The 26,984-nt window shown below is 59.2% G+C and overlaps 2 protein-coding genes across 3 annotated transcripts in view; one reads left to right on the top strand and one right to left on the bottom strand.

Annotated features, from left to right (window-relative positions):
- The first annotated feature begins 1,473 nt into the window (after positions 1-1,473).
- Positions 1,474-7,697, top strand: MFAP2 (microfibril associated protein 2). 2 transcript variants are annotated; one of them, XM_021683489.1, is made up of 9 exons: positions 1,474-1,530; positions 4,088-4,163; positions 5,215-5,304; positions 5,491-5,517; positions 5,617-5,703; positions 5,815-5,859; positions 6,632-6,719; positions 6,906-6,979; positions 7,197-7,697. In XM_021683489.1, the coding sequence occupies exons 2-9, from the start codon at positions 4,127-4,129 to the stop codon at positions 7,298-7,300; spliced, it is 552 nt and encodes a 183-aa protein (XP_021539164.1). In that variant the 5' UTR covers positions 1,474-1,530; positions 4,088-4,126; the 3' UTR covers positions 7,301-7,697. The 2 variants fall into 2 exon arrangements, with proteins under 2 accessions (XP_021539164.1, XP_021539165.1); XM_021683490.1 differs by lacking the exon at positions 1,474-1,530 and adding an exon at positions 1,809-1,846.
- A 1,135-nt stretch (positions 7,698-8,832) lies between these two features.
- CROCC (ciliary rootlet coiled-coil, rootletin) overlaps positions 8,833-26,984 on the bottom strand; it is a 40,765-nt gene continuing 22,613 nt past the window's right edge. Inside the window, exons 21-37 of the mRNA XM_044913890.1 lie at positions 26,306-26,485; positions 25,157-25,291; positions 24,633-24,776; positions 23,967-24,205; positions 23,597-23,756; positions 22,013-22,180; positions 20,479-20,851; positions 15,323-15,492; positions 15,090-15,210; positions 14,687-14,850; positions 13,157-13,372; positions 12,251-12,475; positions 11,674-11,823; positions 11,208-11,408; positions 10,759-10,992; positions 10,036-10,113; positions 8,833-9,412 (exon numbers count right to left, since the gene is read on the bottom strand). Coding sequence (XP_044769825.1) covers positions 9,326-9,412; positions 10,036-10,113; positions 10,759-10,992; positions 11,208-11,408; positions 11,674-11,823; positions 12,251-12,475; positions 13,157-13,372; positions 14,687-14,850; positions 15,090-15,210; positions 15,323-15,492; positions 20,479-20,851; positions 22,013-22,180; positions 23,597-23,756; positions 23,967-24,205; positions 24,633-24,776; positions 25,157-25,291; positions 26,306-26,485 — 3,045 coding nt within the window. The 3' untranslated portion in view covers positions 8,833-9,325. The remainder of the gene's footprint in view (positions 9,413-10,035; positions 10,114-10,758; positions 10,993-11,207; positions 11,409-11,673; positions 11,824-12,250; positions 12,476-13,156; positions 13,373-14,686; positions 14,851-15,089; positions 15,211-15,322; positions 15,493-20,478; positions 20,852-22,012; positions 22,181-23,596; positions 23,757-23,966; positions 24,206-24,632; positions 24,777-25,156; positions 25,292-26,305; positions 26,486-26,984) is intronic.

Here is a 26,984-nt window from a genome sequence, read left to right as displayed (position 1 = left end):
GTAGGGGACAGCCTTTCTGCCAGCTGGTGTCCCCTTCTACCCTAGTGGGACTGTGGCTGGCAGCAGCCAAGGGCTAAGGGACGGTGGAGAGGGCTGTGCTGGCCCCCAGGGCCCACAGGCCTCCAGGTAACAGAAGTCCCTGCTATTCTGTGATAGACCCTGGAGAGGGGGTGGCAGATATTCATTCATTCATTCATTCATTCCTGTGACAAACCAGCACCAGGGAACAAAGGATGCATGGGACATACGGAGTTTCTGCCTAATAGGATTCAGAGTTTAAGGGATAGGCAGTTGTGGGGTGCATGACTGGGGGCAAGGAGATCCCCATGTCCTCCCAGCCAGAGCTGCTGCCTCAGGCATGGGCTCCCCGGACCAGGCAGGGTGGAGGTCTGCCCCAGAGGCAGGGACCGACACCCCCCACCCAGCCAGTCTCTCCCAGGAGAATTGAGTGCATATTCATTCATTCCATTAATGTTTACTGAACAGCTGCTCTGAGCCTGGCACTGTGCCTAATGAGCATAAACGGGGGATGAGCAAACACAGACTTTGTCGCTGTCTTCATGTAGCTCCCAAGCTCACGAGCTCACGTGGGAGAGGAGCAGGATTCAAATGGGCACAGACATAGGGCAACGGGTCGGCTGTGAGCCGCAGAGCAGAAGGTGCTTAGGAGCGGAACAGGGAGAAAGGGAAGGCTCCTCCGAGGAAGGGAGGGTTTGGTCTATCACCTGAAGGAGGTGGACCTCATCGGTGTTGCAGGAGGAAGCAGCAGCTTGAGCAAAAGTCCTGTGGCAGCAGAGGAAAGGGCTTAGTGAGAGACTGCCAAAAGGCCACGTGGCTGCTGGGAGACCAGGCAGGGAATGAGGAGGCAGAGCCAGACGGAGATGAAGGGTGAGGTCCTGGGGGGGTCACAGGCCAGTTTAGCTTTTTTCCCAGGTGCCATGGGAAGCCAGCAAAAGGCTCTAAGTAGAAGGGGGCCAGCGTCTGAGGGGGTCAGGGAGGGCAGAGCCCACTTGGGAAGGCCTAGATGAGAGGTTATTACAGAGTCCAGGCAAGAGCTAATGGTGGCTTACACCACAGCAGGGGCAGTGCCCAGACTCAATCTCTGTGAAGCGGGATTAGTGGCAGGGTGCTGGGCTGGGTGCTGGGCTGGGTGCAGGGGCGGAGAGCAAGGGAGGAAGCCTGAGGGATGGAAGGATGCTGGTACTGCTGCCCAGATGGGGACCCCTCCCGGAGCCAGTCAGGAGGCATGAACTTGGACTTGGATCCTTGTTGGATCCTTGTTGCCTTGGGGACGTTCTTGGGGCCAGGCCTGGTAGCCTGTGGTGCACGGGCGGACAGCAGTGCTGATTCTGGAAGCCAGCCCCCACCTGGAGCTGGCTAGGGAGACCCAGAAGGCGTTGCCAGAGAGGCAGGAGGGAAAACAGGTCAGAAAGGCTGTCCCGGAAGCTAAGAGAAGCCAGAGGGGAGAGAGCTGCATGGCCGTGGGCGAATCCCTTTTGGGGGACTCGGTTTCCTTCTCTGTGAAATGGGGTAACACGTCCTCCAAAACCCACCTCACACCAGACCGCAGCCCAGACGTGGCGAGGAAACGGGGCAGGCGTTCTGCCCGCCTGAGGTCTGCGCGCCGACGTGAGGGTGGCCCCGGGGGCGCCTCCCCCAGGGCCGCCCCAGAAGCGGGCTGGAGCCCCGTGGGTGCGGCGGGCGGGCGGAGCTCGCGTTAGGACCCAGCAGCTCCGGGGCTGGAGGGCGGGCGCCGACCCGTCGGGGGCCCGGAGGGGGGCTCGGAGCGGGCGTAGGGGCGGCTCCGCGGGCGGACTCGGAGCGGGCGGCGGAGTGACTCGACCAGGTAGGCGCGGGCCTGGCGGCGGGGGCCACTAAGGGGCCCCGGGGGGTGGGGGGGCCTGGGATGCGGGGCTCCGCAGGCCCCCGGGCCTGGGGGCGGCTGCCGGGCTTCCTGAACCCCGGGGCCGTCTGAGCAGATGCTAAGAAGGCACTTGGGGACTTTGGAGTCGCTTGGAGGGGGGGCCCGAGTTCGGAAGAGTTTGGGGGAGCCCGAGTTGGGGCGTCGGGGCGCGGGGGGGCTCTCGTTCGCCCCGGGAGGCTGGACTGCCGCGGGTGGGGTGGAGGCGTCGGCGGGAGCGGCCGGGCCACAGCCACGGAGAGACAAAGGGACAGCCGGGACCAGGAGGGCGCGGGGAGCTGCCAAGCCAGCTTGCAGCTGATTGTTCCCAGCTGTGCGCCGCCACATCTGGTCTCCCCCCCCCACCCCCCGCCGCTCCGCAACCGGCGCCCCCACCTCGCTCCGGGAGCGTGGGGTCCGGGGCTCTGAATAGGCTCCTGCCCACGATCGCTTGGGGTGGGGTCCCCAGCTGTGGAAGGGGCCAGAAGGGGGCTGCCTCCTAGGCAGGTCCCGGCCTCCCCCACACCCCAAAATCCATAGTCTAGACAGAGGTGCTTGGAGATGTGGTACCCCCAGGAGGATCCGTTACTCCCACACCCCTTGCCCTTGGGGCCCCTTCCCCCAATAAGCCTGGGCCTGGGTGCCAGAACTTCCTGGGGAGGAATTCTCCATGCAGGAGGCTGAGAGGCCTAGGAAGGGTTTGGGGGACAGACAGCTCCCACCCCACTTCTTAAGACCCCTTAGGCCCCAACTCAGGGCCTCCTCCCGAGTGGTGACAGCTCCAACTGGCCTGGCTGCCACCAGCCCATGGGGACAAGGAGGGGATAGTGAGGCCTTGTGGGGAGTTACAAGGAAAGAGCTCCAGGTCTTTTGGTCCCTCCTACCATGAGAAGGCCAAGGGTTTTCAGAATGGGACTGTGGGGAGCCAGATGTGCCCTGCCTCTGGGGCAGCTTGAGTCATGGGTCTCATCTCCTCCACCCCACCCCACCCCAGTAAAGAAGGGAGGTGGTGAATGTATGAGCCAGGCGGGGGGTCCCGGAAGGCTCAGGATTGGGAGGGAAGAGGGACCGATGCCCACGTTTCCTTCCCCTCTCCCTAGACGCCCGGGGGCAGTTAGGGGTCCAGTTAGCTGTCTGGAAGAACTCCCTTCCCTGTGGTGGGAGGGGCCCTCCTGGGAGGACCCTGGGCTCTCTCCCAGCACTGTCGGCGGAAGGATGACAGTCCGGAGACTGCCTCCCACTGAGCCGGGACTGCACACGGGGACCTGTAGACCCGGCCAAGCCCACGGTGTGGCCAAAGACTGCAGTTCTGGAACTTCAAGAGCCTGGTGGAGGCTAAGGACCACTGTTCCCTCCCCACAAAATGACCCGTGTAACACTTGTCATACAGTGTTAGGGAGCTCAGAACCCCTGGGCCGGGTGACATCACAGTCCCTCCAGCACTGCCCTTCTAGGATCCAGAGAAACTCTCCTCAGACTCCACCCTAAGTGTTTCCTGCTGCTGCACACAAATAGACCTTAGTCTCGTGAGCCTGTGATGAAGACAGCCAGGTCTTAGGAGGCCTGGAGGCCTGGCAGGAGAGGAATCTTCTGGGGGTGGGAGCCCTGCCCAGGCCTGGCTGCCCTTCGGCCCCTGGGGCCCATGCATGCATGTGGTTTCCTGCAGAGCAAGACACTCAGGGCCCGGGGGCTAATTGGGAGCAGGTTGTGGGTTTGGCAGACGCTGCGGAGTCCCGGCTGTGATGGTGGCTGAGCAGGGCCGGGGTCCTGAGGTTGGGCCTGGGGTCAGGGGTTCACATGATCAGTGCATGAGACACCAGAAGGCGCTGAGTCAGAAGGTGGGCATGGCCGTGGGCTGGGAGAGTGGAATCAAGGCTAGTGGGGGGCTAGAAAGGGCCCCTTAGTGAGAAAGGCAGGGTGGGTTCTGTCCCTTTGCTGGATCAACCCTGCAGCAAGGTTGGAGGCCTTGTCCCTTGGGACCTGAACACCCAGTGGGCCACAGGGGACAGCAGATGGCCCTCCAAAGTAGCAACCCCTGCCCCGCCCCGCCCGACTCCTGGCCCTCCCTATGCCTGGCTTCCATTCCGAGCGCCTCCTTCTCTGGGCTAGATGTGGGGGAGCGGAGGTGAGCTCCGCAGTCCTGGGTGAGTGGGCCTGAGCTACAGCTCGCCCCTCCTCTTCCTCCAGCTGTCCCGACACCAGCCCAGACTGCCTCACCTCGTAGCCATGAGAGCTGCCTACCTCTTCCTGCTGTTCCTGCCTGGTAAGTGCTCCTGGGGCTGGGGGGCTCCCCCCGGCATGGGCGGAGGTTGGGAGCTGGCGGTGAGCCTTTATTGGGCCCTGTGGCCAGAACTCAGCTCCCCGGGTCGCAGGGCCTCCGGCCTCCTGGACCACAGACTGGACTGGCCAACCCCTCCTGAAGTCGGAGGCACCTCCCAGGCCCTCACCCCAACCCCCCACAGAAGCAGCCAGGCTGGGGCTCTGGAGAGTAGGCACGCACCCAGGCACCGGGAGCCCATGCTTGTCCTCTAAAGTACTGACCCTCCTGGGAGCCGATGTGTAGGAGGGAGAGGTACGCAAGGCAGGGAGTCTCTAGAGAGGTCTGAGTTCTAGACCCATTTGGGACCCAACCACCCTATACAATTTTGACCGTGGAGTGATCCCTATTGGTCAAATGAGGAGTTATCAGTGAGGATCAAAGGCCCTGCCAAGTCTAACATTTATTAATGTAACAGATACTTGTTGAGCTCCTACTATGTGCCAGGCACCGGCCTAGACTCTGGGGATACAGTGATGAACCGGGCAGACACATCCCTGCCTTCGTTGCTGCCCGTCTAGGGAAGGGCAGCTGACATATCAAGTCCATGTGATAAATGTCAGTGTGTCGAGTGCTGTGATGGAAACAGAAGAACGGGATGGAGAGGGTGGATGGGCCAGGGAGGGCCTCTTGGCAGGACTGAGTTTTTAGTTGAGACCTGAAGGAGGAGAAGTTAACCAAGATCACAGGCCTAGGGAAACTCAAGTGCAAAGGCCCTGGGGCAGACAGGAGTGTGCTGAGTTCCAGGAATAGCCAGGAAGCCAGCATGGGGGTGACAGGCCAAAAAAGGTCAGTGAGGTGACAGAGGAACAAGGAGTGTAAGGACCTTTGTGCTTGAGGAAGGAGTTTGGATCCCTTGGATCTAAGAGTCTAGTTGTAGAACCTTAGGGTCTTGCCGGCCTGCCCTTGGGACCTCTACTCATCCTCCCCAGATGTGCCTCGGGGCCCCTGCTGTCCTGCCCTGCCGGGCACCCCCTCATACTTTGCTTCCTCACAGCAGGCCTGCTGGCTCAGGGCCAATATGACCTAGACCCACTGCCCCCGTTCCCAGACCACGTCCAGTACACCCACTACAGTGACCAGATAGGTAAGGGCCTTGCCCCGCCCAGGTCTCCCCACACCCTGCCGGGTGTGCCTGACTCAGCTGGGGACCCGGTGGGAAGGGAGGTGGGAGTCCTAGGGGGTGGTCCTGGGTTTAGCCGTGACCTCCTTGGCCCCTGGGACTGAGAGCTCACCCGACCCCCCACAATTCCGTATTCGTCTTTGTTCTCAGACAACCCGGACTACTATGATTATCAAGGTAAAGGGCCGGGCCGGGCCGGGGCAGGGCGGGTGGGTGGGCAGCTGGGTGCGGGGGTGGAGAGAATGGAGCGGACCACCTGATCGTGCCCCGTCTCAGAGGTGACTCCTCGGCCCCCCGCGGAGCAGTTCCAGTTCCAGTCCCAGCAGCAACTCCAACAGGAAGTCATCGCGGCCCCCACCATAGGTAGGCTTCCAGCTCCTGACAGCCCTGGGAGTGGCGGGTCTGTGCCGGGGGGGCAGCTGCTCTGAATGGACCCCTCTCAGTGATCTCTGCCTGCCCCTCTCCCAACACCAGCTCCAGGAAATGTGGAGACAGAGCCCACGGAGCCTGGGCCTCTGGGTAAGAGCTTCCCTGACAGCTGGAGAAACAGAGGCACGGCCCCAGGAGTCGGGGTAGAGTGGGGCACGGCGCTGGTGGGACGGGGACAGCCGGGCCTTTGGCTTTGGCTGGGTAGATGGTAGGGTCAGCGGCTTGCACACATGCCCCTGCTTTAGGCCAGCAACTCCAGGGCCCCTCGGGCTCTGGGGGACCCCCTTGCCCCCGGGCTTGGCTGCAGGCTCAGGAAGGGCCCTCGACCCCCAGACACTGGGGAGAGGAAGGGAGCGTGCAGGGGGCTTCCTGCCTGCCGGCCAGCAGGCCCAGCTGATGCCCGGGGCAGGTGAGGCCAAGAGCGGAGCCCCTGTGCTGCCTGCACGAGCCTGCGGGAGCCGGAGCGCGAGGCCGCTGTCCCCCTCGTGAGCTCAGTGTTAGGGTGCGGTCCTTTGCGCGCGCACAGCCCTGCCCGCGGGGTTGGTGTGGACTCCTGTGACCATGTGAGTGTGGGCGTGGGCGTGTTTGAGCTTATGCGTGTCCTAGTAAATGCTTCCAAGTGTGGTTGCTGCTCTGTGCTCATATGAATACCTTGTACAAAATCGGGCAGCCCCCCAAGGCCCGGCCAGGCTGGCATCTGTGCACGCCCGTGTGCGTGTGCGCCCCAGGCCGGAGGGCGCAGGGTGGACCTAGACCCTGATAGGAGGGCCAGGCTTGGTGGGCAGAGTTGGGGCCCCCCGCCAGCTCGGGGCCCCAGGCTGCAGCCCCCCCCCCCCCCCGTCTGATCCCGCCCATCCCCCAGACTGCCGTGAGGAGCAGTACCCATGCACCCGCCTCTACTCCATCCACAAGCCTTGCAAACAGTGTCTCAATGAGGTCTGCTTCTACAGGTGAGCACAGGCAGGGCGGGGGCAGGGGTGCAGCGGGGGCACAGGGCGGGCGGCAGCACCCGGCCGAGGTGGGACTTGAGGGAAGCGCGAATCCTGAAGTTGAGCCCAGACGTAGGGGTCGGGACGCGCGGGCTTCCCCAGTGGGGCTGGGTGAGGAGGGGGTGACGCCCGGCTCCGTATCCCCAGCCTCCGCCGCGTGTACGTGGTCAACAAGGAGATCTGTGTCCGCACGGTCTGTGCCCACGAGGAGCTCCTTCGAGGTAGGAAGGCCTACACCCCTAGACCCCTCCCCGCCCCCACCCTCCCACCTGGTGGTGATTAAGCATGTGTTCTGCGCCAGGGCCACTTCAGGGGGGATCCTGAGCCCTCTCCTGGCTGCTCAGCCTCGGAACATTCCCTGCCACAGGGTGGAGAAGGGGCCAGTGGTTTTCCGTCACCCGGCCCCACCCTGACCCCAGCTCCTTGCCCCCACCGCAGCTGACCTGTGTCGGGACAAGTTCTCCAAATGTGGTGTCATGGCCAGCAGTGGGCTGTGTCAATCCGTGGCGGCCTCCTGTGCCAGGAGCTGCGGGGGCTGCTAGGGCGGAGCTGGTACCCCCCCATCCCCCACCCCTGCCCTGGACCTTCCTCGGATCCGGGGCCCTCAGGCCCTGCCTGACCTGGTGCTTTTCTCCCCAGCCTGACAACCCTTTTATTCTGTAAAAAGTTAGTGGACTGTGGCCCTGGGGGTTCGTCTCAGGCCCCTCTCCCAGCCTGCAGACACCCCTGCAGCACAAGGGGGGCTCCCCACTCTTCGCCCCCTGATGAGGGGCATCCCAGGCCTCTGGGTGGGACCTGGGCCTCTGATGTGCCTTCTCAGTCCCTCTGAGGACAGTCCCCTGGCCCCTCAAGGTAGGCTATGCCCCTCACCCCAGCTGGTCTGCTTGGATTTCCTACAGCTCCCGGGCATAGACCACCTTTGTTTTATATAAAATTAAAATTGTTTTTACAAAAGATTCAGTCATTTTTCAGTTGGGAGCCAGAGCGGGTGGCCAGCTGCCTCCGACTGCTTGTCCTCATTGAGAGGCTGCCTGGGGAGAAGGGACCATTCGGGTGACCTGTGGCCTTGCCTCTGCGGTCCCAGTCCTGCCTCCTCCCCCACCGGCTTCAGCGGACCCCCCCCCCCCCAGAAAGATGGACTGGGACAACTTTCCTCCCAGGGTCTGTGGGGGCATGGCGGGGGATACAGCTTCCTCATTGTTCAGGCTGCTTGGTGAGGGCGTGAGTTCCCTGTCATCAGAGGGGTACAAGGGGTACAAGCCAAGACGGGAGGCCGCCCACATGGAGGCATAAAGATGCACATAGGATATAAAGCAGGAGGTCAAGGCAGGTGGACTCAGATCCACCTTTGGGGGAAGGCTGGCGGTTCAGAGGGCAGAAATAGGGCAAGGCATTAGAACGCCTCCCTCTGACCAGCTCGGGAGGACCAGGCGCCCCCCGTGCGTGGCCAGCACCCCCTCCCAACGGGCCTGGGAATGTCTCCGTCTTACAGACAGAACGCCCAGGGGTAGCAGGTGACCCACCAAGGGTCCACAGCTAGAGGTGGCAGAGCTGGGGCAGAACCTGACTCCACTGGACTCCAGGGAGGACAGGAATTTCTCCTCACGAACACGGAGCACCTTGCTTGAGTACCTCCTCATAACCACCCTGAGGCGCGTCCCCATTTTACACACGAGCAAACTGAGCCTCTGAGAAGTTGTGCAGCTTCGCCGGGCTCACTGGGCGGAGCCAGGACAAGACCCCAGGGTCACTCCCAGGCCTGGAAGGCCTGCCACTGTCCAGAGGGGGGCCCTGTCCTGAGGAGGGGCCAGAGAGCTGTAGCTGGAAGGAGTCGAGCTGTGCAGTTTGGGTCACGGCCTCATCTGTTACCTGGGACGGGTGGCACGGGACCCCGGGGCCCTCCCCGCGCCGACATCCTGTGAGGCTGGGAAGTGCCACAGCCCTTCTCAAGCCCCCCCGCCCCGCCGTGCACCCCTGGCCAGGGGCCTCATCCCTCCAGGCTCAGGCCCCAGTGTCTCCCCCGACCATCTCTCAGGTGCAGAAGTGAAGAGACGCGTCTGTACAAACCGTTTTTAGAAAATGAGGTCTCCTTGCTACAAAAAACAGTTCTGAACCGTTAACACTGAAAAAGGTATAAAAATACAGGGACTCTGAAGTCTGAGGAATTTCCTGACACACACTCTGAACTAAGGCAAAGAGAGCTCTGGAAAGCTGGGGAAGGCCTGGGTCTCTGACTCCTAGGCTCCCCTCCTCTTTCCTGTGAGTCCATGCTCCAGGGCCAGCCAGAGGCAAGGGGGCCTCTGTGACCCCCGGCTTCGGCTCAGCCACTCAGGGAGGCTCTCATGGGACCTGGAGGCTCATCCCAGGGGAGGGACCAGACCGAGGTGGGACCCACGGATGATGCCAAGAAGCTGCTGCTGGAGTCTCCGGCCCTCAGCCCTCGGTGCTGCCACCTGGCTCCTCCCCACCCCCAGCCTAGTTCTGGTGGCCCGGACAGGCCAGGGCCAGGGCAGACCACGTGGACAGATGGCTGCTGCTGCTCTCCAGGATGCCCACCAGGAAGGGGCTCATTCCCCTGAGGGGCCAGACATGGGAGACAAGGATGCTGAGCTCCTCCGAAGCTCCTGTCGCAACTGTCCCTTCAGCGTGGACACCTGGAGAAGAAAGAGAAGGTGAGGCCAGCCCAGCCGGCCCAGGCCCCCTGCCTGATGTCAGAGAAATGGGGGTGGCTGCAGCTGGGGCCCCACAGGGGACCTGATCCTGCCTGTTTCAGGAAAAAGTGGGTCTCATGAAGCACCAGGATGCTTCTCTCCCCTCCCATTCCGTCTCACAGGGCAGCTGGCTGTCTTCTGACCGCTCCTCGGCATCTCTTCAGGGGCCACCTGTCCCCACTCTCATTATTTAAGTAGGCCTGGCGCTAGCCCGACTGGGGGGACCCATGACCCAGGCTTGGCCTACCCATGCACAGGTCAGGTCAGGGATCTGGGATCCAAGCCGGCCAGTAAGGATCATCCCTGGGACTTCTGCTATTGCTCTCAGGAAAAAAAGGCCCCCATTCCTCTAGGATGGTGGGTTGCTGGGATAACCTAGGCTGGGGCTGCTCGGGCCATCTGTGCCACCCAGCGGACAGCCACGAGGACGGAGTTCCAGTGACATCACTTGAGCCCGTGTCCGGACCATTTCAGTCACGGGTGCCGCTGACTGCTTCTACGGGGGTCGCGGCCAGCCCTCTGCTGCTCCCCCCATGTTTCCACATCCTGCGGAGGGGCCTGGGTACCTGCTCCTCCAGCCCGTGTACCCGCTGCTGGTGGGCCCGCTCCCGCGCCTCCAGCGTGCGCTCTGTCTGCACCTGGGCCTGCGGGCGGGGCGGCTAGTCAGGGGTCTGGCCCTGTGTGTGTGTGCGCGCGCGCGCGTGCAAGGGGATGTCGGGCACCTCCCAGGAGCCTAAAGGCCCCTCCGGGCAAAGTCAGTGCAGACGGGGGTGCAGGAGAGATCCGTGTTTGTCCCCCACGTTCCTGGCCCACCTGGTCTGCGAAGCCTGGCTCAGGGTACCCAGCGAGCCCCACTGACAGGCAGGCACACCCACGCACAGACATGGTCAAACACAGAGACAGGCCCCCCCCACAGGCACAAAAGCAAGCACGTAAATACTCACCGGGCTCACATGGATGCACGCATATGTGCAAAAGCCCAACACTGCTACATCTACATACAGGAAGACGTCTGTACACAAAGACATACACACGTAAAACACGTTCCTAATACTTCGACTTGCCACGTCTGTGCACAAGACTCACGCTACATGCACGAGAACACGCCCAGGCACACTCACACCTCTGCGTGCCCACAGCCTACGCGCACACAGTCTCACAGCTAACCGGCTTCTCTTTTCTCTCCACGCTGGGGAGGACCCCTCCCTCTGGGACCTGGCTCTGGGCTGCCCCCCTCCAAGGGTCCGGACTGGTTACGGAGGCTGAGGGGCCTGGGCTGGCTGAGCCACCAGCAACTCCCGGGACAGCTCGGCACTCAGGCCGAGGGCAGGGGTGGGAGGTGGGGGTCCGGGTCCAGGGCTCGGGGGAGAGAGGGTAGCTGGGGGCTGGACCTCCAGCAGCTGGATCTGCCTCTGGGCCTCAGCCAGCTCCAGCTCGGCCCCCGTGAGCGTGCGGTCCAGGCGGCCCCTCTCGGCATTCAGCCGCACCGTGTCCTCGTGGCTGCGAAGCTTCTCGCGCTCCACCTAGGCAGGGAGAGCAGGAGGGCAACAGGGGGCCCCGGGAAGGAGGGAGGTCCCGCCGAGAGAGGGGGGCTCAGGGAGGGGTGTCAGGTTAGAGGCAGCAAGACCAGGGGGCCAGGGAGCACCCGAGGCCCCCAGGCCTTGGGGACACGCGGCCAAACGCAACCCCGGCTAGGACCCAGAGGAAGGGAGGGGAGGGCCCTAGAGGCCCCGCCCACCTTGTCCAGCATCCTCCTGAGGGCCGCCCGGTCCTTCTCCAGCCGCAGCGCTGACCGCTCCACCTCCCGCTTCTCGGCCTCCAGCTGGGCGAGCTCGGCCTGCAGGCTGTCCAGGCGCTCCTGCAGCAGCCGCCGCTCGTCGCGCAGCTTCTGGACCGTGTGCAGGGCCGCAGCCTCCCCCTCCTGGCGCTGCCGCAGCACCTGCAGAAGCCAGCAAGCCCCTAGTGCCGCCGGCCCTTAGCTCGGCAGGGCGGCTGGGAGGCCCACGGCTGACACCTATCACCTGAGGCCGCCTCTCCGGGCCTCGGCTTCTCCATCTGTGTAATGGGGGTGTGGGCTGAAGGAACCAGCGTTCCCCAGGGGAGGCTGGGCCTGGGTCTGGGAGGACGCTGGGATAAGGAAGGTCCCACTCCATCCGGAGGGCCTCAGCGTCCTGGGGACAGAAGGGGCCCATTCCGGCCCTCACCTCCTGAAGCTGTTGTAGCTGGCCCTCTGCCTCTGCCCGCTGCAGCTCCAGGTCCGCCAGCTCGCCCCGCATCGTCTGCACCTGCTCGCCCAGGGAGCCGCTCTGCTTCCGTGCCTCGGATAACGCCTGCCGAGCGGCCTCCAGCCGTTCCTGGGGGACGGGGGCTGATGGGGCCAGGATGGAGCAAAGGCTCCCTCTCCTCTGTACCTCCGGGTCAGGGTGACAGCCCATAAAACAGCTCAAAAATCTTATCTGAGGGCGAGGAGGACAGCAGGCCTGGCCCACTGACCTACATAAGGTGGGGACCCCTCGGACCCCAACTCTGTCCCATCAACCCTGCCTCTGGGTGTCTGTAAGCCTCTATGAGTAGACTTATTCTCTTATTGCTCCCCCAAATCTCCTCTTATTGGCAATGCTTTTATTGGGCCCCCCCACCTCCAAGCCTCACTGACTGGCTCCCTAGGGTTCCCGACTGATGGCCCCAGGGGCTGGCTCTCTATCAGGGCCCCTCCAAGCCTGCCCTTGGCGGCTAACTCTCTCACCGAGCCCACCCCGAGCCAGGCCCCGGAATCCATACTTGCAGCACTTGGCGGTCATGTTCGCAAGCGGTGAGGGCCTTCTGCAGGTGCAGATTCTTGTCCTGGGTGCTGGTAAGGCTGGCACTATTCTGGGCGAGGGTTTCGGTCAGGCCCTGCACCTTGTCCCGCAAGGCCCCCTCGCTCTCTTCCACCTTGACCAGGGCCCCACTCAGCCGTTCCACTGTCAGCTGCAGGGTCCCTGCTTTCACCTCACTGTCTGTCACCTGGCAGGAAGACAGACAGGATGGTAAAGTGGCTCTGCTCTCAACATGGCCTCCAGCAGGGAGGCTGAACCCAAGCCAAGCCCCTCCCACTCTGCCTAGGCCTTCATCACTGATGCTCATTGTTCCCATGTGCTCCCGCAGGCTCAGCCTACTGCAACCAGGGCCCTGGTCCCACTGCTGGTTAACTCCCCTCACCCGGAGTGCCACCCACCTGGTTGTCTCAGACCCCACGGTCTCCTCCCCATTCTCATTCCCTTCTCCTCCCTGCTATGGAAGAGAAGGAGTAACCACCACAACCACCACAAACTGGAAATGTTCTGTGTTCTTGACTTTGGTGGGTGACTGTGCAGGGCTCGCAGAGTTACTGAACGGTCTAAAGCTGAGCTTCCTGGCAGCCAAGGCAAAAAGGGACACGAGTGGAATCTACAACTCTAACTTGTCCCACCTGCTTCCTAGAAGTGCAGATTCTATTGTCAGAGTCTTAAACTCGGATTCTGTCTGTGTCTCTTATTAGCTATGTGATCTTGGGTGATGATGTCATGTCTGAGTCTCTGCCTGTCCATCCATGAAATGAGGATGACGCTTGCTTCACAGGGTTGCTGGGAGTGTTATGGGGTCCGTGTAAAGCACCTGGTGCTGGGCGTGCAGATGAGGAGCCTGCAGGCAGTGGTGGGGACCCACCTGTCTCTGCAGGAAGTCCACCCGGTCCTGGAGGACCTGGGCCTGAGCCTCACGGTCACCCAGGCCCAGGCGGCTGCGCTGCAGTTCCCCCTCAAGCGAGCGCCGCTGCAGCTCAAGCTTGATGGTGCGGCTCTCAGAGGCGTCCAGCACCTCCTTCAGGCGCCGCTTGTCGCTCTCCAGCTTCACCTCATTGGCCTTCATCTGGCTGACCTTCTCCTGGGGATGCGGAGGGATCAGGCCCCAGCTGCCCGGCCGCCCCACACCTCCCCCCATCCCCTCAGGACCTTGAGGGGGCTGGTCCAGCCATTCCCTGTGTGACCTGGGGCCGGCCTGTGACCCTCCTGAGGCCTCAGTCTCCCCCTATGTTCGCAGGATGGGTTGACCTGAGGATCCCAGAGCACATTCTGGTTTGGGCTGTGTCTAACAGGCTTTGTGATCCAGGGTTCTCTCTTCCTGCTCTGTGGCCCTATTTCACATCTGTATAGTGGGGAGACTGCACTGCCCAGGGGCACCACAAGGTATTCACAGAGCCCTGGGGAGGGAGGGGGGGTAAAAATGCAGATTCCAGGGCATCCCCTGCTCTGCTGCGTCACTCTCCAGAGGCAGGCCCGGAAGCTGCATTGTGTGAGCTGAGCCAGGTGGGAGCCCTGGGCCCTACCTGGTTTTAGGGGATGATGTTCTTCCCTCCCTCACACGGGGTCAGACAGTAAAGGAAGCTAGCAGGGGGAACAGGACCGGAAGACAGACTGGGGCCCTTCCATTCCCATTCCCATCCTATTACAGGCAATACAACCTCGCCCCCGGTCTGGCCCCCCTGTTGCCGTGCTCAGAGCCCCATGTCTGCCATGTCTGGGCCTGGCAGCCCCACTCTGGCCCCTGCTCAGCTGTGTTCCTGGCCTCCCCGCCCCGCTGCGGCCCCCGCGGCCGGGCCCAAGGCCAGAGCTGGAACCACAGACATAACAATCCTGCTCAGACTGACCTGGAGCCAGAGGCAGGGGGTGGGGGCGAGGAGGGAGGGGGAGGGAGGGGGAGGGAGCGAGGGGGAGAAAGGCTCAAGGCATTGGTGGCCTGGACTGTCACCACCAGGGCCAGGGTGCCCTGCCTCAAACACACCCCCCACCCCCCCCACCCCCAGAAAAACTCCAGAGCACGACTCGTGTGGCTACACAGAGACAAAGGAAACGGAGGGCCCCCGAACACAGTGTGTTAAGACCCTTCGAGCATCATCTCTGGGAGACAATGGCTGGTGTCCCCCGTTTACAGAGGAGGAAAATGAGAGCAGGGAGGCAAGCAGCCGGGCCAGGACTTGAACCCAGGCTTTTCTCCTTCAGGCTCAAAAGCCCAGGCCTTTTCTTCTACGGCCTAGTGACCCCGGGGAGGAATAGGAGAGTGGAATCTGAATGTGCTTCCGGACAGAGTCACAGGCTGGTCACGTTAGCGGGCGCTGTGACCCAGACAGACAGCAACAGAGAGGAGCACAGTCGGACCCACAGCCGCCCCCGCCCCGGCTGGCCCTCAGCTCCCGCCTACCTGGCTGGCCCGGAGCTCGCTCTCCGTGGCCTGCAGGCTCCTCTCCAGGGCGGCCACCTGGCCCAGGGCGGCCCGGCACTCCCGCTCGCTGCGGCGCATGCTCTCCTCCTGGCGCACCAGCCGCGCCTGCACCCCGCTCAGCCGTCCGCTCACGCCACGCCGGGCTGTGGCAGCCCAGCCCCGTCAGGCCCGGCCAGGCCTGCCCTCCACCCACCACAGGGCCCCTCGAGGGCCTGCCGGTCTGGACACACGGAGTGGGACTGATTAGGGGGGGTCCCCCAGAGGAGACAGGACATGGTGGCCAGGGCGGGGACGCAGGAGCTGTTCAGGCCAATCCCACAGGTCCTGCCGCGGCTGCTAAGAGCACAGAGAACAGGACAAGGACCCAGGGGGTGACACTCACCTTCTTCACTGTCGGCCACAGCCTTCTGCAGCTGCCTCACCCGTGACGTCGCATTGTCCCTCTCGGCCTCCATCTCGGCCAGCTGGCGACTCAGGGTGCTCATCTGGGCCTGAAGCTCATCCTGAGGCCCCAACGTCCGGGGAAAGGGAAGACCTCTGCTCTGACAACCCGCAGCGCCCTGCAGGGCCCTGGGCCACCCGGTTCCCTCTCCAGCCGCTCACACCCAGCCTCACCCGTTGTCTCTGGGCATTCCGCAGCTCCTGCAGGAATTCCCGGAGGGCCCCTCGCACTGCCTCGGGGTCCAGGTCTGAAGATGCCGGGGAGATGGCAGGTGCGGGGGATGGTGGCTCAGACCCAGGGCTGCGTTCCAAGGGGCTGGGGCTGCTGAGCCCTTCGCCACTTCCTAGGGGAGGAGGTGTGCTTAGGGGTGCAGGAGCCCGGGCCTCTCCTGCCTGGAAGGGGCCTGCAGGCTCCTCGTACACCACCTCACCCACCCTGCCGCACCCAGCAGCTCGCATGAGCTTCCCGCTGCATACTGGGTCCCTCACCCTCTTGCTGAACCCTTCCCAGGCCCCACAGCCCTCAGAATAAAACCCAGCATCCTTGCCATCACACAGAGGCCCTGCTGCTCACCCTAGCACAGCCCTCTCACCTTTACAAGCTGTCCATTCTGCATTACTCAGGTCCCCCTTCCAGCAGCAGGGCCTTCATACATGCTGTTCCCTTCTCTCCCCATGGCTTCTCTCTGCCTGGCCCATTCCTTTAGACCTGCTTCCCAGAGATGTCCCTGACCCCAGGCTGGGTTGGGGTGAGCTCATTCCCCCTGGCCATGAGGCTCTGAGATCTGCCTCCCTGCCCAGACCAGGAGCACTATGAGGACTGCACCCAAGGCCCAGTCCAAAGGTGGACACTCCACCCCCTCAACATCACCCCTTCAATGTTTCCTACATGCCAGGTACTGGGCTCTCCTGACATCCTATTCCACCTTCACAATTCTCTGAGAAGGAAGGACCAATGCCCCCCCTGCACAGGCTGGACGGGCTCAAAGCAGTTAAGGGATTTGTTTGGTCTCAAAGCTGGGAAGATCCTGAGCTGAGATTGGGAACCAGGTAGCCCTATTTCCAGGCAGAGAAATGAACTCTGCTTGAAGAGGTGGGAGGGGCAGTGCGCACAGAGACAGGGCGGCACCTGGAGGTCAACATCGGAACTGCAGGGCAGGCGGTCAGCATCCTCTTGCCTGGGCCAAGCTGCCCCATAGCTCCATCAGCACCCACAGGACCCAGAGCAGGACGTCTACCCACTGTCCCCAAGGGCCCCCACCCCCACGGAGTGAAGCTAGCATCTTAGTGTCACCACGTCCTCACCTCCCACTCCTCCACACTTTGCTCCCCGCCCTCCAGCTGCTCTGTCACCTTTGCTGTTCACCGGACAGGGGAACTGCCACTCAGGACCTTCCACTTGTCCTGAGTCTCTTCTCCTACTTATCCTACCTCCAACCTACTCAGTGGGGCTCTCCATCTCCCATAAAACACCCCTACCCCTGCCCTTGCTATATCGTTAAAAAGTTTCTTTATTGCAGGGCACCTGGGTGACTCAATCTATTGAGCGTCCAACTCTTGATTTCAGCTCAGGTCATGATCTTGGGGTCCTGGGATCGAGCCCCGAGTTGCGCTCCACACTCAGTGGGGAATCTGCTTAAAGATTCTCTCCCTCTCCCTGTGCATGCTCTAAAACAAAAATAAATCTTTAAACAAATTTGTGATAAAATTTATATAACATACAATATGCCTTCCTAACCATCTTTTTTTAGGTTTTTAATTAACATTCATTAACATTATACTTAATGGGGTCTGTGCATGTGCGTCTTTGGAAATCCTTTCCTGCCCTAAAGTCATGAAGATATTTTCCTATATTGTCTTTTAAAAGCTAGAGTTTTGTCGTTCACATTTAATCTTTAATCTACCTGAAATTGATGTTCACGTAAAATGTGATGTAAGGATCTTTTTCTTCCCCCCCCCCACTTATGGATTCTCAATTATCCAAATACTGTTTATTGGAAAGCCCATCACAGATCAAGCTTCCAACATAGATCAGATGTCTTTAGACATGTGGGTCTGGTCCTTGACTACTTGATCAACTGCTGTCTCAGCAGCACAGCGCCTTAAGTACCAAAGCTTTATATTAACTTTTATCTTTGGCAAGGCAAGCCCTGCCCCCACCCATCTAGTTCTTTTTCTTCAAGTGTGTGTTGGCTTTCTTAGCCTTTGTTTTTCCACTGAAGTTATAAAACTGGCTTGTGGAGTTTGACACACACAAAGTTAGGATTTTGATTGGAATAGCCTTGAAACTATAGATGAATTTGGAAGAACTGACAACTTTATAATAGTGGACTTTCTGATACACAAACATAGTATGTTTCTCCTATTTAGGTTTCCTTTAATATCTCTCAATAAAATTTATAGTTGTCTCCATAAAGGTCTTGTACATATTTTATTAGATTAGAATTATTTTTTTTCCTTGCATAGTAGAACTTATCTGTAAAGTCATCTAGATCTGGTGTTTTCTTTGGGGAAGAGAATTCTTAGTGCTAGTATACAAGACATTTTATCATTTATGTTGTTGGCAATCTACCAACAAACATTTTCTGCTTCCGCTGATATAATAAAATATAATTTCTGTAGATTGATCTTGTTTCCAGCAACCTTACTAAAGTTTCTTATTTGAAAAAAAAATTTAAAAATAAAGTTTCTTATTTGTTCTAAAAATTTATTGTAGCTTCTCCTATATTTTCTACATAGAAAAATCATGTGATCTGTAAATAGTGGCAATTTTGTTTCTCCCTTCCTGAACCTTAAGATGTTAATTCTATGTTTCTTACCATAGTGTACTGGCTAGGACCTCTGAGACTTCCAGTACTATATTAAATAGAAGGGTTAAATGTCACATTTGCTACAGGGTTTTGAAGACCCAGTTTATCAGTTAAGGAAAACTTTTTCTAGTTTTCCCAGAGTTTGGATCGTAACTGGATGTTGTATTTTATCAAATGCTTTTTCTGCATCTATTTTGATGGCCTTTCTAACCATCTTTAAGTGTACAGTTTAGTGGTATTACTTATATTCACACTATCTGTTTCCAAATCTTTTCGATCACCCCTATTTTGGGTTGAACTATGTCCCCCCAAAACTAATAGGTTAAAGTTCTAACCCCTGGTACCTCAGAATGTGAATTTATCTGGGAGTAGGGTTGTTGCCGATGTAATTAGTTAAGACGAGGTCATAGTGGAGTAGGATATGCCCCTAATCCAGTATGATTGGTGTCATAATATAAGGGGGAAATTTGGACACACACACAAGAAGGCCATGTGAAGGCTAGAGTTCTGCCACAAGCCTAGGAACTACAAGCCTAGGAATAGATCCTTCCCTAGCGACTTCAGAGGGAGCACGGCCCTGCCAAAAGCTTGATCTCAGACTTCTGGCCTCCAGAACTGTGAGACACAAATTTCTGTTGCTTGGGGTGCCTGGGTGGCTGAGTCGTTAAGCGTCTGCCGTCGGCTCAGGTCATGATCCCCAGGGTCCTGGGATTGAGGCCAGCATGGGGCTCCCTGCTCAGCAGGAAGCCTGCTTCTCCCTCTCCCACTCCCCCTGCTTGTGTTCCCTCTCTCGCTGTGTCTCTCTCTGTCAAATAAATAAATAAAATCTTTTAAAAAAAAATTTGTTGCTTAAGACCTCAGTTTACAGTACTTTGTTTTGGCAGCCCCAAGCAAACTAACATGTACAACCTCAAACAGAAACTCTGTACCCACTAAAAATAACTCCCAATTCTCCCCTCCCCCCAGCCCCCAGGAATCCCTAATCTACTTTGTTTCTATAAAATTTGGCTTTTCTAGGCATTTCATTTAAGTTGAATCATACTATATTCGTCCTTTTGTGACTGGCTTCTTTCACTTAGCATAATATTGTCAACTCATCCATGTTGTAACATGTGTCAGAATGTCATTGTCTTTTTTTTTTTTGAGAGAGAGAAAGTGAAAGAGTACGAGCTGGGGGGAGTGTGGCAGAGAGAGAGGGGAGAGAGGGACAGAGAGAATCCCAAGCAGACTCTGTGCTCAGCACGGGGCCTGACGCAGGGCTCGATCTCATGCCCGTGAGATCATGACCTGAGCCAAAGTCAGGAGTCCGACGCTTAACCGACTGAACCACCCAGGCGTCCCAGAATGCCATTGCTTTTTGAAACTGAATAACATTCCTTTGTACGGATACACCACATTTTGTTTACCTATTCATCTGTCGACGGAGACACTGGTTGATTCCGCTCTTTGGCTACTATGAATAATGCTGCTATGGCTGCTGACGTACACCTATCTGTTCCAGGCCCCTTTTCCAGTCCTTTTGGTTATACACCTAGAGGCTGAATTATTGGGGCACATGGTAATTCTAAATTTTCTGAGGAACTGCCAAGTTATCTTCTACAGCAGGGATGCTGTTTTTACATTCTCACTAGCAACATCCCTTGATGCCTTTTTCCTTACCGATCTTCCAGCACTTACTACCACCCAATACATTGTCTTTCATTTATATACCGCATTTACAGTCTGCAGCTCCCATCCCTAGACTATAAAGTCCGTAAGAGCAGAAACGCTAGTCAGGTTTGTCTACTGCTCCATCCAATTGTATTCAGCACATAGTAGGTGCTTAAAAAATATTGAATAACTGAATGAATGTGATCCTGGGGCTAAATCCGTAGATTTGAAGAGGCAAGGACTCAGTATCCCCTAGTGAACTGCTCACGGTGCTAGGCCCCAGGAATCAAGATTCTGTCGGGCTGAGACAAGGCGGATGCTCTGGAATGCGTGCTCACACCCCCTGAAGCACGGGGCTGACTTTCCCAGGGTCATCCACAGGGCCTTGGGAGCAAATGGGACTAGAAGGATTTCTGAAGGAGTTGCTGGAAGGGCTCTTAGGCTGGGTGTGTTATCTGTCTGGCTGTGATGTTGAGGGTCACGAGCCTAGTATGGAGGGGCGTCAAGCTAGGGGTGGGAGACTGAGGAGGATGGGGTGCTGATGGGGAGAGGGTAAGCATCAATTCTATTAGATGGAGCCTCAAAGACTCAGAGGAGTCAGGGGCCTTAAGAAGCAGCACCATCACCCCCTTGAAAATGAAGCAACCAAGGGAGCACGGATCAGCGAAAAGAAGGAGCCTCGGCGGGCTCACCAAAGGGAAGGAAAGCGATATGGGGGCGGGATTGAGGCTCGTCGTCAAGGAGAGGTGCGGTCCGGCCAGCAGCGGGCCCCCAGGCGAAGCTGACCTAGATGGGGGCGTGGCCGTGGGCGGGGACTCGGCAAGACACGCCCCGCCCCGCCCCCCCACTTTCCCGCCGCACTCTGCTCACCTCCGGCTGGCGCGCTCCGGGCGGGGGAGCCGGGCGAGGGCAGCGGGGCCGGGCTTGGGGACCGCCCGAGGCCCAGGCCCCGACGCAGGGCTGAGCGCAGGCCGCCCAGCTGCGCCTCGGCCGCGCGCCGCTGCGCCTCTACGCGGGCCAGCTCGGCCTCCAGGCCTTGCGCCCGGCCCTCGGCCGCGCTCAGCCGCAGCCCCAGGTCCGCGGCCTCGGCCCGCGCCGCCTCCAGCTTCAGCTCCAGGCTGCGGCCGTGGTCCAGCTGCTGCTTCTCGGCGCCGCGCGCCTCCTCCAGGGAGCCCAGCAGGCCTCGCTCGCGGGCCCGGAACTCGCCCTCTTGCTCCTGCAGCTTCCTCTGGGCCCCCTGGAGCTGGGGCAGACGACGCCCGGAGGTGGGGGTCAGCAAGGCCGCCCCCAACCAGGCGCCCCGCCTCGCAGGCCCAACCTGGAGCCCACCCCCCCAAAAGCGGCTTGCACAACACCTGATTTTTAGTGGTCCCCACCCAGGCAGGACGTGCAGGAACATCCCAGGGAGTGTGGGAGTTAACTACTAGAATTTGTTTTTTCTCTTCCTTCTGTGTACGTGCCTTGTAATATACACAGTTTCTTAGTAATAAACTAACAGCCCACATAGATAGGACTTACCAGTGGCAGGCACTAAGTACTTTCCAAACATCTCAACCCTCATTACCACTATGAATCATTTCTGTTTTACAAATGAAAAAACTGAGACACACAACAGTTGCATAACTTAACCAAGGCCACACGGCTACTAAGTTGAGAGCCAGGATTCAAAGACAGGCACACTGACTCCAGAGGATGTTTTTTTAACAATCAGGTTGCACTGCCTCTCAGTGCACATAATTTATCAATAAATCACACAACAGGGCATGTAGTAAATTATTTTCTGATGGAGTGCATGGTCACACACACAGCCCTCTGGTTTAGGGAATAATTCAACCCTCATGGTCATCAGTTTCACTAGAAACCACCATTTACGGAGCACCTGGAAGCCAGGACCTATGCCAGGCCCCCATCCCATGAATGCTCTGAAGCACGGAGAGGTCAAGTGACTTAGTCAAGGTCACACAGTAGATTCGCTACAGTAAAACAGCCAGAAAAGCAGAATGGAAAGAGTGCATGCTTTGGAGTCAGACGGACCTGGGTGGCTGTGTGATCTTGAGTAGATCCCTTGACCTCTCTGGGCCTAAGTATCTGGGTATCTATGTAAAATGGGGCTAAATACACCTACCTCCTGAGGCTGCTGGGAGATTCAAACCCGGTTATGTCTACAGAGCTTCCTCTCACCGCCCCCACCCCTGCTAAATGGTTCTTGCAGTTGTTATTACTATCATACCTGGGGAAGAATCTCAAAGAGTGGGGGAACAGGGACCAGTCCTAGGGAGTCATCTCTCAGAATGACTCTAGCACTGGAGTCCCCATCTACTTCTTGCTGGTGGGAGGAAGCACAGGGCACCCCAACTGTCTCCTAAGACCCTCCCCATCCACACAGCCCACCCACCCAAGTTACCTCCTGCCGCATGGCCTCCAAGCTGGCCTCGCCCTTCAGGAGCTTCTGTCGGAGGCCCAGGGCCTCCCGCCGGCCCTCCTTTTCCGCCCGCTCGCCCAGTGTCAGGCGGCCCTGAACCTCCACCAGCTCCCGGCCCAGCCTGCCATTCTCACTGTCCAGCATCTTCATCTGTGAGAGAGAGCGGACACAGGGAGGACCTCGGACCCATTCTCAGCATCCACAGCCCCTTCTAGCCCAAGGTGTTGAGGGCCTTTTCAATTCCGCCCCTATACCTTGCCCAGCCCAGGCCCAGGGGGCACTCAGGACCCACTGCTCTAGGGATACAAACATTGAACACCACCTCAAATCCACTAGGAACCTGCCCCAGATAACTTCACTGAGCTCCAGCCACGCCAGGCACCTGGGCACCAAGGACCTCCACTGACTGCCTCATCGTAACCACTCACCGTGGGGAGTGGTGGACCCCCATCAGAAGAGGAACTCTGGAGGGCAGGAAGCACAACTTCCTGGCCACCTTTCTCTCCAGGGATGCCTGACTTTTATGGAGTATTTACCACACATCCACCCCTGTTCTAAGCACTTCAACTGTATGAGCTCATTTCACCTTCGCACAACTCTATACGGGGCAGATGCTAACATTATCCTTATTTAACAGACGAGAAAACTGAAGCTCAGAGAAGAGAAGTGACTTGTCCAAAGTCACACAGCCCACAAGCAGCAGACTGGGAGTCAATCTCAGACAAGCAGAATGCAAAAGTATGTTCTAAGCCCCTATTTCCCCAGAGGAGAACACAGATCATGCCGCAGCACCCAAAGCCCCCAGCAAGAGCCTGGCGCACAAATATGACTTCCTTTCAGGGACTCCCGTGCTTTCCCAGAACTTCCACCCAACAGGAAGGGGTCTGAAGGGGCAGAGGGGGGCAGTGGCGGGAGATGAAGAGAATCTGGTAGTCAGGCTCTGACAGCCCCGGGTAAGGCAGAGCCAAGGAGCCCAGTGGGGCCGTCATCTAGTTCTGCAAGTCTTCTGGGAAGGCCTGAGCCAAGGATGGCTTTTGTATTTTTAAATTGTTGGAAATGGCCCGTTTTAAATGGCTGGAAGAAAATCAAAGAACAACAACATTTCCTACACGTGAAAAATGATATAAAACTCGAATTTCGGTGTCCATACACAAAGTCGGAATGGAACACATGCCCACGCATTTCTGTACCGTGGGGCTGCTTTCTCACTCTGTGGTTACGCCAACTGTGTGGACTGCAATGGCAGAATGCCAGAAATATCTACTGTGGGGCTCTGCAAAAAATGTTCACCCGCTCCTGATCCACCTCACTGGGTCTTCTTGTTCAAAGACTCCTCTGAGATTTGGACAAAGCTCCAGACCCTCTCCTGGGAGAAATGTGAATGACTACGTACACAAATGTACACACACACCCCCCCAACGCACACACACTTTTGCACACAGTTTCAGGGGTTCGTAAGTTGGGAAGCTTTGTTAGAGGTCAAGGCCCTGGTTTTACAGATGCGGGGGCCCAGGCTCCACTAAAGGGGGTGCTCCTGGTCCAGCAGCCAGTGCCCAGGGAGGGTACCTGCCGCCGGAGCTCCTGCAGTTCCCTGCGGGCCTCCAGCCGAGAACGTTCCACCTCCTGCAGCCCAGCCCGCAGCTCCTCGGCCTCCTTGCCCACGGCCACCCGTGCCTCCGCGAGGAGCGCCAATTTCTGCTCCTTGTCCTCGTTGGCAAGCTTCAGGCTGAGTGGGGAGGAGGCAGAGGTCAGAGGCGGCCACAGGTCCCAGGAAGAGTACAGTGTGTGGATCTACACAGAGGCTGTTGCCCTAATCCCTCGAGTGGGTCTGGTCGGCTCGTGGCCTAGAGGTGCCCTGAGTGTTACTTGCCCACGTGGCCCCTCCTATGAGCTATGCGGTGAAGGACTCGGGGCTGGTCCCCTCATGCTGCCCTACCTGATCCGTTCGCTCTCAGCCTTCTTCACGGCTGCCCGCAGCTCCTCGTTGGACCGCCGCAGGGCCTCGCGCTCCTGGACACCCTCGTTCAGGCTGCGCCGAAGCTCGCTGGCCTCCTGGCGCTGGGCCTCGTGGCCATCCTGACCCTCGCGCACCTTGCGCTGAACCTCCAGCAGCTCCCGCCGCAGCCCGTCCCGGGCATCCTCCAGCAGGCGCAGCTGCGTCCGAAGCTCTTCTGCCTGGGAGGGTGGCAGGTTGTCATGGGACAGGGTACAGGCCCCACTCCAGCTGGGACTTGGCAGAAACCAGCCCACACCCACGTCCCTGGCCATAGGCACCTGCCCCCTCGCTCTGCAGCAACTCCGACCACACATATGAGTTCTGATTTGGGGCAAAGCACACTGCAGTTAGTGGTGTCTGGGCCTGAAATAATCACCCACCGGGATCTTTCTATGGAGGGACCCCAAGAGGGCAGGGACCCCACCAGTGCCCCGAGTCCCGCATGTACACCACAAGGCCTCTGTAAATGCTATGGCCTCCTTTCTGCATTGGCTGTTCATTTGTTCTCACATGCTGGGACAAATCTTACACTCTTCTGTACCCTAGCAGGCCGGGCCCTAGCAGCATTTAGTGGGCTGCCTGGAAAGGGTGGGGGGGACAGCTCACCTCGCGCGCGGAGGATTCCCGTTGCCTGTCCAGGTTTTGGGCCTGTTCTTGCAGCCTCTTGGCCTCCTGGGCGTGGGCAGCAGCAGCCTCCTCAAGCTGGGCCCGTAGGTCCCGCAGCTCGGACGTCAGGGCATTCACGGTGCTCTGGGACAGGCAGGCTCCTCAGACTTGGTGCCACCGCACCCCTCCCCCGGCCGTTCCCAGTGGGGCCAGCTCGGCTGTCCACCTTCAGCTCCAAACATGGCCCTTCCCTTCCTGCTGCCCAGCCGGGCCCGTCTGCTGGTCCCCTGCTGCCCAGTGAATGCTGTCCCCGTAGCTGCTCTCGCTCTCAGGCTAGGATTCACCGGGCAGAGCTCTGCCACCTCCCTCTGACGGGGGCTCCCCAGGAAGGGCTGAAGCTGCCCCACAGCCCGGAGGCTTCCCCAGGGCAGAGCCATGCCCCCCACCCCTTAGACAGGGGGCCCCTCCAGACAGGGCTGTGCCTCCCAGCTCAGATGGGGGCCCACCTGCATGGCCTGCCCTACCCGGTCCTGCTCCTGCCGGCTCTGAGCGTCTCTCTTCTGCCGTTCCATCTCTAGGGAGATGGCAGCCAGGCTGTGCTGTGTGCCCATCAACTTCTCTGACAGTGCTGTCTTCTCTGACTCCTTCAGGGACAGGGCCTGGGCAGAGGCAGGGAGAAAAGGGGTGTGGGGGCTTGGTTGGTCATGGGGGCATGCTCGGGCCTTGCCCCCACCCTGCCCTGGGAAATGTGCCCACTGGGGGGCTCGGTACCTTGTCTGGGTCACCGCAGATGGACCCGGGGCAGCAGTGCAGACTCACCCCTTCTATGGCCCCAGAAATGACTCACCCCCTCTGTAGCCCCAGAAAAGGGCACAAGAGCCGTAACAATAAGTCTGGACATGGACACAACTTAGAAATCTCACTAACTTGGGGTGCCTGGGTGGCTCAACTGTTAAGCGTCTGCCTTCGGTTCAGGTCATGATCCCGGAGTCCTGGGATCGAGCCCCGCATCGGGCTCCCTGCTCTGCGGGGGGCCTGCTTCTCCCTCTCCCATTCCCCCTGCTTGTGTTCCTGCTCTCGCTAACTCTCTGTCAAATAAATAAATAAAATCTTTAAAAAAAAAGAAAAAGAAAAAGAAATCTCACTAACTTGCCACAACAACCCTTGTCCTTTATTACTCCCTTTTTACAGATGAGGAAACGGACTCAAGAGGTGAAGTGAGTTGCTCAGGGGGCCACGGCTAATGAGGAGATGGACGCAGTCCAGCCTGACTCCATGACATTATGGGAAAGTCAGGAGTTAGCTCTCTTAAGGAGAGTCCGCTGATACATGTGGGCATCACGGGGACTGCTCAGAAGGCAGTCCTGGGGGCACCCTGGCCAGCTCGCAGTGGCAGGAGGGATGGCGGACTGTGGGTCCGCTTTCCTGGACCCGATGCTCACGGTGTCACGAATACGATGCCACTCAGTCAGTTCCCACCACACACCAGGCATGGCTCACTGAACATGGGTCTCAGCAATGCTTCACACACGTCCCTTGGGCCCCCCTCATCCTGCAGGTGAGGACACTGAGACCCAGAGAGGGACTCCTAGCTGCTGGGTGGCTGAGCAGGGACCAGCCCCAGAACAGGGGCCCCTCAGGCAGCAGCAGAGGCCACACCAGGGCTCACGAACCTGCTGCTTCTCGCTCTCGGCCAGGAGGAGGCCCTCATCCCGCTCCTGCTGCAGCGCAGCGATCTCTTCACTCAGCTCTTCCTTCTCGGCCTCCAGCCGCGCCAGCAGCTCTTCCCGCTCCCGCTGCAGCTGACTCTGCAGCTGGGCCCGCGAGGCCTCCAGCTCCCGCCAGGCTGCCTCCTGCGGGCCAGGCCCGGGCACGAGTGACCCACGAGGTTGGGCCCTGGCGGCCCCTCACCTGCCTCCGGACAGCAAGAGACGCCTGTAGCCCAGACCCCGAGGGGCAGGGCAGCTGACCGGGTAACTACAAGGTGGGGTGAGTGATTGGGGCTGTGACAGGGACACGCCAGGGCTGTGCAAGCCCCAGGGAGTGGCAGCCGCCTGGCCCGGGGGTCAGAGAACATTTCCCGATGGAGAGACAGGCAGCAGTCAGCCAGGTCAAGAGAGAAAAGAAACAGAACCCCAGGCCCAGAGTCCAGCCCCAGAGATGGCCTGGAGGATAGAGAGAACCTGACGCACTGTATTTAAGGGCCCCGGAGCTTCGACTACCAGGGGACACGGTGAGCAAGGGAACCAAAGTCACAGGCAACAGCCAGGCCAGACCAGGCCCTGTGGGCTGTAGGGACGGCTCGGCAAATGAAAATGCTTTCCTACTATACGTTAGGTCAGCATTTCCCAA

This window comes from Neomonachus schauinslandi, chromosome 4 (genome assembly GCF_002201575.2).
Source record: "Neomonachus schauinslandi chromosome 4, ASM220157v2, whole genome shotgun sequence".
NCBI classification, from domain to species: Eukaryota; Metazoa; Chordata; class Mammalia; order Carnivora; family Phocidae; genus Neomonachus; species Neomonachus schauinslandi.
This window is presented reverse-complemented; position numbering and strand designations above follow the sequence as displayed.